At 34.1% G+C, this 12,620-nt stretch overlaps 1 protein-coding gene across 6 annotated transcripts in view; it reads right to left on the bottom strand.

Moving 5' to 3' along the window:
* angpt4 (angiopoietin 4) overlaps nucleotides 1-12,620 on the bottom strand; it is a 115,538-nt gene that overhangs the window by 32,594 nt on the left and 70,324 nt on the right. For all 6 annotated transcript variants that reach the window (XM_087258064.1, XM_087258062.1, XM_087258066.1 and 3 more), the window contains one exon: nucleotides 1,678-1,827. In XM_087258064.1, the coding sequence (XP_087114190.1) occupies nucleotides 1,678-1,827 (150 nt within the window). The remainder of the gene's footprint in view (nucleotides 1-1,677; nucleotides 1,828-12,620) is intronic.

Genomic DNA, 12,620 nt, shown 5'->3' with positions numbered 1-12,620 from the left:
TTAAAAATCTATATATTACACTTGTTTTAGTCCCGGGATGTCAGTGTAATCTCAAACCTTCAAACCCCAGTGATGTTTCTAAAAATGCAACCTTTTCCTGTGATGACAAAGTTGAATTTTTTATCCCCCATTACTCCAGTCTTCAGTGTCACGTTATCCTTTAAAAAAACATCATTTTAGGATTCTTTGCAATCATTTGAAAACGAAGCCTTTGTAAATGTTATTGCTGTCACGTTTAATTAATCGAATGTACAGTATATTTGCTCACTGAAAGTACAGTTTCACTTATACAGTTTTATAAATTATTATGTATTTATTTATGTATTTATGAGTAAATGTATGCATCTGCACTGAATGGTTTTAACAACACTAATGAAGTATGTACGGTTGAAGTCAAAATTATTAGTCCTGTGATTTTTTTTTTTTTTTTCAAATATTTACCAAATGATGTTTAACAGAGCAAGGAATTTTTCACAGTATTTCCTATAATATTTTTTTCTTCTGGAGAAAGTCTTATTTGTTTTATTTTGGCTAGAATAAAAGAAGTTTAAATTTTTTATAAAACTATTTTAAGGACAATATTATTAGCCCCCTTAAGTTATATTATTTTTTTCAATAGTTTACAGAACAAACCACCGTTATACAATAGCCCCTTTCACACAGTGATACCGGTAAATATCCGGAAAATTTCCGGAACAACTTTACCGGTATATTCAAAAAAGCGCTGTTCACACAGGCCAGGACGTTACGGAAATTTTCCGGAAAAGAGCGTTCACACATCCATTCCAAAATACCGGTAAATTCTGACATCATTCACCACAAATGAGCTTTAAACGGCTGCGCTTGTATTTTGTAAATATTTGACTAAATTACAAACTCTGTGGATGATCAATATTGTAAACAACTTTCGCAGGATCACTTTCGCATGTCGAGATGTTCATAATATGTGCGTGTGCAGGCGCTCATAGGCGTACGCAAAGCTTGAAGGTAAACAAACAACGGCTTATCATAAGCATCTCATCGATGATTATTTACACAGTTAGCATTAAGAAGAACATATAAACGTGATCTGACTAACTTCTAGCAACTAAATGTGTCTGGAAAAATATTCAAAGGCTTTTATTCTCACAAACCGCGCGGACGTAAATGCGTCTGACTGTTGTGATTGGCTAAAGCAGACGTCTCACGTCAGCACGTTCTAGAAGTGCACGCGCTTATTACGGGAATCTTCCTTCTGCATTCACACAGCGCAGCATTCCGGCAATTTGCCGGTAATGTTACAACTTCTCTTTCCGGAAAATAGCCAGAACGAATTTACCGGTATTTTCAAAAAGGACCTGTTTATACATACAACCTTTCCGGAAAATTGCCGGCAATATTCCGGAAAGGTCTGTATGTGTGAAAGGGGCTATTAACTTGCCTAATTACCCTAACCTATAGTTAACCTAATTAAGCCTTTAAAGTCACTTTAGGCTGAATACTAGTATGTCAAAAAAATCTAGTGATATATTATTAACTGTCATCATGGCAAAGAAAACAGCTATTAAAAACTAGTTATTAAAACTATTATGTTTAGAGCAACAGTTTTCTCTGTTGGGGCATGAAATATACAGGGATGTTAATAATTCAGGAGGGCTAATAATTCTGACTTTAACTGTAGATGTGTAATGTGATCACCTTGGCTTCGACCACATTGAGTTTCCTGGATTGCTCTGCCGTCTGAGAGAGCAAGTTGGTGCCGATTTCCAGCATGGTGGCCGTCTGGTTATGAACGGCATCGGCCTGAATGTGCACCATCCCTGTCTTCTGCTCGATGTAGTTTTCTAACTGTTGAGCAAAGGAAACAGAATTGATTTATTTAGTTTTTATTTCAAGTGTTCATACTTAATAATTGTTTGATACTAATTGCCGGTTTGGTATACTGTCCTGGGATAGAACCCTGAGCTCGGAGATAATTGAGCCCAGGGCTCCTGCTTGGTTATTTAGCATGAAAGGGGGTCTGAGATCGGGTTGGTCTCGAAAGCTGGTAAAGGAGAAAAAGAAGAAGATGGGGTGGATGGGGGAATTCTTCAAAAATGAAGATAAAGCAAGAGGAAGTAAAGTGAAAATTGACTATTTATAGGCTTGGATTGATCTGATGATTGCAGATGAGAGACCAGCTGTGATCAAGCTCCTCTCGAATTTAGTTTATAAAACTTCACTTATTTAGTTAACAACTTTTTTTTTTCTGATGTTTACACTGCAAATTATGAAGCATCAACAAGAATTGTGCTATAAAAGTCAAATACTGTGCAGACTTTTCCATTCTCATATTCTTGTAATGAGAATGTATTAATTAATTATACACAATTATAAGGTTTGTCATTTTATAATTCAAAAGTTTTTTTATTAGCAGTGCAATGCTATTTTATATAAAAATATTTTAATGATTTAACTTTAATTTGAGATAATTGTTTACGTTTAATTGAAGTTAATAATAATATAAGAATAATTATTTAAAAAATTAAATATAATTTAAATTTAACAAATAAAAGTAATTTTTATTAGGAAATACTATATAATAAAAATAAGTAAAGAAGCATAAAATAAAATAAAATAAACAAACAAAATAAACAAATACTAAGTATTATATTAAATAGGAAAGAGTGACTAATGAATACAATTAAAAAATAAAATAAAAAATAATATATTTGATAGGGTGGATTGTATAGAAAAGAAATGATAAAAACAAATAAAAATTAAATTAAATTAAATAAATAAAAAGTTATTTATTTAACAGGGGATAGCATCTAATAAAAATACAAATGAATGAAGAAATGACAAAATAAAAAGTTATGAATGAATTTAATAAATCTAATAAATAAAATGAAAAATAAATAATTTATATTTAGTAGAAAAGTGTATAGAATAAAAATAATAAAAATTAAACTAAATTAAAATTAAACATAAAAGTATTACATTTCTTAGAGAATGATATCTACAAACAATAAAAGAAATCAAGAAATAATACAATAAAGTAAATTAAAAAATCATATTTAATATGGAAAAGTATTTGATAAATACAAATAAAAATAAAATAAAATGTTATTTATTCAAGGGTAATAAATTTAATAGGGAGGAGTATATAATAAAAAATATATATAAAAATGTACAAATAAAAGGTAATTTAATAGGAAATAAGATTTATTAAAAATACAAATTAATAAAAATAATTTACAAACAAATAAAATGTGATACCCACACACACACACACACACACACACACACACACACACACACACACACACACACACACACATGAAAGCACATATAATAAAAAAATATAATAAAATAAAGGTTACACAAATAAAAAAATGTATATTTAATATGAAAAAGTATTTAATAAATACAAATAAAAAAATTAATAAAATTAAATTAAAGGTAATGTATTTAAGTGGAAAACGTATTAAAAAGAAATAATAAAATAAAATTAATCACAACAGTAAAATTACAATATTTAGAAACACTTTATTTTTCTCTTAGCTCTGAATAGATTAAAACTGCAGTTTACTGATTTACAAACCATCACTATGACAGTCTTGATGCATGTTGCATATTCACATTATAATGCACATTATAAGCAATTCAAACATGCAGTTAAAGCTTGCAGACAGAGTTCAATGCAGTGGTTGCAATTTGATAATCCCATTCTTAGTTATTGTTATTGAAAAAAAAAAAAAAGAAAACAATCTCACAAATCAAGCAAATTAACAATCTGTCAAACACACAAACCAGTGCTGAATGTTTTCACACAAATTGGTACATGGCAAGTTTTGGGCATTTTTATAATGATTGTAGTCTAAGTTACTAGTCAATACGGTCCCCCAGGGGCCCCTTTAAAGTGTCCTCAATGCTCCCTTTTGTCAAGTACTTGACAGTGTCCCCCAAAAAGCTGGAACATTTATCAAACAGTCTTTTTTTTCCTCAGGCAAAGTGGGTTTTAATCCCCCAGGGAGAGAAACCGGTGCCAGGCGGTATAGTAAAGTGGTATAATAGTGACTCTTTTCGTCCCAGAAGACCTTGAGCCCTTCACAAATAAATATGGCATCACCACAACTGCATGGACCCTGAGAGACTGACTAATGAAGGATAATTTTATCACAATGGAAATAAACAGGGTAAACCCTAAGGGAAAGCCATGCACTTGATGTGGTCTGTCAGAACTTACGAAGACGCATTTTGAACTATTAGAAATATAGTGATATACAGTTGAAGCTAAAATATTAGCATTTTCTCCTAAATATTTCCCAAATTATTTTTACCAGGTCAAGGATTTTTTCACAGTTTGTCCTATAATATATTTTCTTCTGGAGAAAGTCTTGTTTGTTTTTATTATTTTTTTTACAACCATTTCAAGGTCAATATTATTAGCCCCCTTAAGCAATATATATTTTTCTGCAGAACAAACCACCATTATACAATGATTTGCCTAATTACCCTAATCTGCCTAATCAACCCAGGCTCATTATTGATGTGTACCCCTGCATACGTCCCAGGAGCTATGTTTTTTGGAGTTTTTGTTTTCATGAATTCACCAGAGACTGCTGTGTAGGCTTTTTCAGATCTCAAATTTCCCTCCCGAGTGCCATTCACACCTGCTGTTCTTGCACAAGTTCACTAGAGGCCACTAACTTACTGACTGATTGACTGAAACGCCCACCCATCCCTTTCTCTAAACCCAACCAACAATGTTTACAAATACACTGATTGACCAGCGTCCACTGCCTTCCATAAACCCAACCGATAGTGTTTTCCGAAGCACCGATTGACCCGCGCCCACTGCCTTCCCTAAACCCAACTGATAATGTTTTCCAAAGCACTGATTGACCCGCGCCCACTGCCTTCCCTACACCAAACCGATAGTGTTTTCCAAAGCACCGATTGACCAGTGCCCACTGCCTTCCTTAAACCCAACTGTTAGTGTTTTCCAAATCACTGATTGACCTGCTCCCACCACCTTCCCTAAATCCAACCAATAGTTTTTTTTTCAAAAGCACCGATTGACTAGCACCCACTGCCTTCCCTAAACCCAACCGATGGTGTTTTCAAAAGCACCAATTGATCATTGCCACCATTTTCCCTAAATCCAAACCGATAGTTTTTTCAAAAAGCACCGTTTGACCAGTACCCACCGTCTTCCCTAAACCCAACAGGCGGTGTTTTTAAAAACACTGATTGACCCACCCACCACCTTCCCTAAACCCAACCAATAGTGTTTTCAAAAGCAATCCAGATAAAGAAAAGCCCTCATTTTGTTTTTACAATGTTTTCAGATCTACCACATTCTCACCCTGTTATTTACTTGTTTATTTAAATTTTTTCAGTACATGGCGGCCACTGAGAAAACAAAAGCCATCATACCACCCCGTGGCGTTCATTTTAAAGACAAAATGCAGCCATTCGTACCTCTGGCTACATAATTCACGCTCTCCAGAAATGTATACAGGGGTACTTTTCACAATAAGCCTATATTGAAAATATTTTGTACTGTCATCATCATGGCAAAGATTAAAGAAATCAGTTATAAGAAATGAGTTATTAAAACTATTTTGTTTAGAAATGTGTTGAAAAAAATTCTGTTTCCGTTAAACAGAAATTGTGGGAATACAAGGGGGCTAATAATTTAGGAGGGCTAATAATTCTGACTGTATCCATATTGAGCATTTCCTACGCTGTGTTTATGATAGTCGTAATTAACGCATGATGGTTGGCTTGGAGTAATGAATTAACATAAACATAAAGGCAAAAGGTTGGGTTTTCTTGTGTTGTTGTTGACTCCCTGAAGACGCAGTGTTGGCCCTGACCGATTAATTGACCCGAGCTTCCTGCCTTGGATTAAAATCACAAAAGGAGACGAGTCCAGCTTGGGAACGCTGATCTGGATTCAGTTGGATCCAGCACTAACCAAAACCAGATGTTTGATCTCTTTTTGACTGGAGCTTCCTGAAATCTCTCCATATACAGAATGTAGTGTAAAAGGTCCATTCACGCTATAAAAAAAGTTTTGTTTATTGTAAGCATGCACAGAGTTATTGTATGCTGGGTTAAACACTAAAGGGTCACTAAAGGGTTTAGGACTTTTAGCTTAAAAAACTACTAATTAACTAATAACTAATTAACGTATTATTAGTTAGTAATGTAGTTGGGTTTATGTATTGTTTAGGATTAGGGATATAGAATAAGATCATACTTAGTCCTAACAAACAGTTAAAATCTTATAGGCAGGCAATAAGCCAATAGTAAATAGTGGGAATTGTTACTTTAACTAAATTGCTACCAAATACGGTAATTATATTATGTTAAATTATTAACAAGACTGAAATTCAATTACAAATATCCCACCTTTTTGTCAATGACTATTTAGTATCACTATAGTAAAACCATAGTAACATTTGTTGTTGTTGTTGATAATTGCTCTAAATCTTGGATGGCCTGGGGGTGAGTAAATAGACAGTGAATGTCCATTTTTGGATGACCTGTTACTTTAAAACCGAGCGAGATGTTTTCTGCTGAGTCATGCTGATCTGTGTGCAGTCAACACACAGACAATCCTTCACATGCACCACAGATGTTTATAACAGATCACTTCAGAAATATTGTGCTGACTTGTTTGCTTTGTACAGATTCATACAGATGACATCATTTTCACAGCATGTATTCCGGTAAGTGTTTGGTGATGGCCTCTCACAATGACAATGAATCATTGTTTTGTTTTAAAGCTAGTTACTATTTTGTCATTTAGCTGACAAAGTGATTTGCAGTACACTTACGGAGCCTTAGGGTTAAGTGTTTTGCTCAAGGGAACATTAGTAAGAGTTCGTGATTCGACTCTTGTGGGGTTTAAGCCTATATCTTTTATGTTAACAGATTTTAAGCTGGTTGAATATATTATATAGGTTAAATGAGGGTTAATACTTTTTTTTTTTATACAAAGGCTGAAAACTGTAGTAAAGCAATTTTCAGTACATATTTAGTTCTACACCTTCACAACTTCCTTAATCCTTTGTGGCATAGATTCAACAAGCTAATGGAAATATTCCTGAGATTAAGGTCCATATTGACATGATAGCATCAGACATTTGCTGCAGATTTGTCAGATGCACATCCATGATGTGAATCTCCCCTTCCACCACATCTCAAAGGTGCTCTATTGGATTGAGTTCAGGTGACTCTGGAGGCCATTTGAGTACAGTGAACTCATTGTCATTAACACAATGCTCAATTGGTACTAATGGGCCCAAAGTGTGACAAGAAAATATCCCACACACTATTACACCACCACCACCACCACCAGCCTGAGCCATTGATTTAAGGCTGGATGGATCCATGCTTTCATGTTGTTGATGCCAAATTCTGACCCTACCATCCGAATGTTGCAGCAGAAATCGAGACTCAAATGTATATTATCATTTTCAAGTGTGAACTCAAAAGGTGGGGTGACAAAGACGCTAAATCTACTGTAAAACTGTACAGGTTTTTAAATAATTATTATATTTCCACCAAAACATTAAGCAATGTTACATTTTGATAAAATGATAATAAGATTCTTTCTGGAGCATCAAATCAGCATACTAAAATATATAATATAATTTAATTACTCTATTAATCAAAATTACTACTAAATTATTTGTGTTTGTTTCGTAACACCTAAATAAAATAATGCATTCAAAAGAAAAACAAATTTTTAAATAAATAATAAATAACAAAAATAATTGTCTTTATAGTGCGCTATTCTTAATAGCAAAGATTTGTTTAGAATATATAATAATCTTTAAAAAACAACTGCATGATGCAATTATAATTGTCCTCTTAAAATAAACCTTTTTAAAATGTATTTATTTTATCTTAATTATTTAAATAAAATGGCAAATTCCCTAGTGTTACGATAACCAGCGATCGCTCTCCAGAGATCGCTGGTTCCCATTATAACCAGGGACTACACTTCTGCCTTCTTCTGGACTACATATGCATTCATGCACTTCTCCCAGACACTCACGCCTACTCACTCATCTAGACTGATTACACTCGCATCAACTGAGGACTTTCAGAGACTGATTAGACACCCTTCATAAGCCACTCATTCACCCATCCAGTTTGCCAAGTCTTGTTCGCTTCTAGTGACATTACAATGCGTTTCCCCTTGTCTTGTTTTCTCCGTGGTTAGACCCTAGTCTTGTATACCCTTGTTATCCTGTTTAGCCGCCTGCCTTCTGACCTTCTGCCTGTTTACTGACTACGATTCTGGACTGCCCACATATACCTGTTCACACCTGATTTGACCATTGCTTGCTTGACGTTGAATAAACCTGCATATTGGATCTTACCTCCAGTTGTGTGTGTCACCCCCGGCGTTACACATAGGTTTTTTTTCCCTAGTGTTACAGTAGTTTCATGAATTCATGTATAACTGATTGTAATTACTATAGTAAGTACATACAATGTGTGTTTACAAAGACATTTTAAAATAAAGTGTTACCAAAATGCGATTTACAGTATATTTATAAATTAATAAATATTGAATAAATAATAAATGATAAATCCCTAATATCTGTTTTGTACACAATATTCCTTATAATCTCTATTCAACATCAAAATGAGAGAAACGTTACACTAATGTCAACATGAAATCCAAATACACCCTCTCTGTTTACTTTCTTAAAACCTGTTCCTGCTGTTATTGCGTAAGATTCATCAGTGTGCGTTTGTTTTAAGGAAAAAGATTTGTTTGTCTTTATAATCTTTCATCAAAATGCAATAACTTGCTCTGCCTCTGAAATAACTTTCTTTTTCGGGTGACGTCAAAGTCCTGGCACCACTTTTCCTGATGCAATTCATTCCTAATGGATAAAATAAAGAGTAATGTTTTATTTTAAACAGGGTGTTAACTACTGGTAGTTTACCTGCCTATTATTAAGATATTAATAATATAATAATGTTTATTCAATTTATATCAATTCATGTTTATTAGTATTGCGCTTTTCACAATAATTATTGTTCCTAAGCAGCTTTACAAAAGGTGCACATTATTGCATTACAATCAAATTAAGTTAAAATCAATTATACACTCGCTGGCCACTTTATTAGGTACACCTTACTATTAGCGGGTTTCTCTTCCTTTTCCTTTCAGAACTGCCTTAATCCTCAGTGTCGTAGGAGGCCATTTGTGTACAGTGAACTCATTGTCATGTTAAAAAAACAGTCAAAATTATTCACGCTCTGACACAGTGCGTTATCCTACAGGAAGTAGCCATCAGAAGATGGGTACACTGTGGTCATAAAGAGATGGACATGGTCAGCAACAATACTCAGGTAGGCTGTGGCGTTTACACGTTTCTCAATTGGTACTAATGAGCCCAAAGTGTGCCAAGAAAACCTCCCTCCTCAGTTTCCCGTTCTTAGCTGACAGGAGTGGCACCCAGTATGGTCTTCTGCTTCTGTAACCCATCTGCCTCAAGGTTGGACATGTCGTATGTTCAGAAGTGCTCTTCTGCAGACCTCTGTTATAGAGAGTGGTGAGTTATATGAGCTGCTCACTGGATATTTTCTCTTTTTCAGACCATTCTCTGTAAACCCTAGAGATGGTGTGCATGACAGTCCCAGCAGACCAGCAGTTTCAGAAATACTCAGACCAGCTCGTCTGAAAAAAGAACTTATTATAAGAGGTGAAATGCAGGATCACATGATTGACCTTCTCATCAATGCAGTAGCAAAGCAAGCTGGAAGGAAAACGTCTGCATCTCCTCAAATCTGATATAATCTACAATAATCCAAACTGTGTCCCTGGGGTCTTCTGCCATCTCTGTCCCCTTTATCTGACATCAACATCAACTCTCCAAACCTACTAAACAACTTCTGATTCTGGCTCGGCATAACGTTTAGTTTTTAATATGCTCCTCTTTCTGGTCCTGCAGGAGTATTTCTAGACACACTTTGCAAAGCCTCCCAGGACGTGAGCTGCTGAATTTGTTTATGGCTGGCTGGTGGGATGAAGCGGATTATTGGAAAGGTTTCTCGAGGCTACAGTAAGGTATTGCTTTCCTAACAATGATTATTGAGCATAACAGACAGGAGGATTCTCGAATCTCTTTCTAAGCACAGAGCGGAAACGCGCTAAGGAAAATGTTTAGTTAAAACTAATAGACCGTGCAATTTTGTTGAAGTTTTATGCTCAGAAAATACAGCAGACATGCTCAAAAGCCAAAATAAGGTTTAAGAGACTGTATTATACTATATTAAAAGGTCATTTACATTTATTGAGTGTACTTAATATGATTTAAAACAGCTCTTTGAAAGACTTGATTTTGACATATTGAGGAAATAAGTATTGAACATGTCACCATTTTTCTCAGAAAACATATTTCTAAAGGTGCGGCTCGCTTGAAATTTTCCCCGGATGTTAGTAACAACCAAAGAAATCCATATAAGCAAACAACTAAAGTAATTAGTTTACAAATTAAGTTATGTGCAAAAATAGAACACAAACACTAACACAACACAACACAAAGTAGCAAAGAAAAGAATGTGTAAAAAAGCATGAAAAGCCCAGACAGCAGCTGAAATCTCTGAGTGGTTCTTCAGCAACCCTCTGCCCTTCATTCTTGTAAATGAATATTTGTTGCTTCAGTGTAACGACTTTATTACCAAGAGGATGAAGATGAAACATTTCAGCAAGACAATGATCCAAAACACATCCAAGGAAACTCACAAATGCTTTTCAGAGAAAGAAAATCAAGCTGGAGAATGGCCCAGTTAATCATCTGACTTGAATCCAAGAGACACTACAAAATAAAGCTCCGATTTGATAGAAGAGATCCACAGAACCATCAAGATTTTTACATTCTGCTGAAGTTTGTGAAAAAAAAACACACACCTGAGCAATTCATGTGACTTCATTCTCCATTTAAGAGGCGTTTTTGAGCTGCCATCACCAAAACAGTATAGGACTTTCTCCTCGTTTCATTCCATTATTAAACATAACACATTTTTAGATCTTTATGTTTTGTTCTTTTTTTATTTTTGAATGAACATGGTGTGTTCAATACTTATTTCTTCCACTGTATGTTGTTCTCAGATAACAACTGTTGAAACTAATAGCACAGGCTAATCAGGGGACGATGAATCATATTGACCATTAGTATATATGGTAACACTTTAGATGTGTTCAAACTATTAACTACTGACTTATTACCTGCCTATTACTACAATATTAAATTTTTATAAGTACTTATAAAGTATGATCTTATTCTACATCCCTAACCCTACCCAATACCCACAATATATACAGTTGAAGTCAGAATTAATAGCCCCCCTGAATTATTAGCTCCCCTGTTTATTTTTCCCCAGCTTCTGTTTAATAGAGAGAAGATTTTTTTCAACACATTTATAAACATAATAGTTTTAATAACTCATCTCCAATAACTGATTTATTTTATATTTGCCATGATAACAGTAAATAATATTTTACTAGATATTTTTCAAGACACTTCTATATTGGTTAAAGTGACATTTAAAGGGTTAACTAGGTTAATTAAGTGAACTAGGCAGGTGAGGGTAATTAGGAAAGTTATTGTATAACAATGGTTTGTTCTGTAGACTATCGAAAGAAATATAAAGGGGTTAATAATATTGACCTTAAATGTTTTTTTTTATTTTTTATTAAAAACTACTTTAATTCTAGCTGAAATAAAACAAATACGACTTTCTCTAGAAGAAAAAATATTCTCAGACATACTGTAAAAAAAAATGTCCTTGCTCTGTTAAACATAATTTGTGAAACATAAAAAATAATAATAAATTCAAAGGGGGGCTAATAATTTTCACTTCAACTGTAAAATGGTGTGGAAAAGTGTTTGCCCCTTAATGATTTCTTATTTTTTTCATACTGATTTAGTTTTAAATCAAGAAATCACTTAAATAGGACCTGTCTGACACAGCAAAGTAGACCAAAAGATACTCAAAAGCTGAATATCATGCTAGATTTACATAGGCTAGATCCAGACATTTAATACGTCCTTCTTTAAGCATTACTTTTAATTAAAGGTAGCTCTTGTACCTTCATTTCTGAGAGTGTACCTAGAAAAAGCTAAACCTACTACTGAAAAATACATTTTTGTGGTTTAAAAAAAATGTATGCTGAAGCACATAATTCCAATGTGCCTGTACTGCAGCAAAACATAGTAAAGTTATTCCACATGACGTGTGGTCAATATTTCAGGTCATCTGAAGTCATACGACAGCTTTGTGTGAGGAAAAGATTTTTATTTTTCAGTGAAAATCTTGCTTGACAGTTGTGGTCACTCTTCACTTTCACCAGTTGAATATGGTGCAATAAATTGTGCAATAAATTCCTCCTTTCTGGAGTTCTGGAGATTTTGTATGACACGAGGGTGAGTAAATGATGACAGTATTTTCATTTGTGGGTGAACTTTCTCTTTTATGTTACTGTAACATGCTAAAACAACTCAAATAAACACTGGAAAACTGCTGTCAGTGTTTAGCCTTTTTAACACATTTGATTGTTCATTCATCAAAAAACCCTGGAATATGAGATTTACCGCATGTTTATATTGCAGGATTGCGGT

This window comes from Danio rerio, chromosome 6 (genome assembly GCF_052040795.2).
Source record: "Danio rerio strain M-AB ecotype USA chromosome 6, GRCz13ab, whole genome shotgun sequence".
Taxonomy (NCBI): Eukaryota; Metazoa; Chordata; class Actinopteri; order Cypriniformes; family Danionidae; genus Danio; species Danio rerio.
This window is presented reverse-complemented; position numbering and strand designations above follow the sequence as displayed.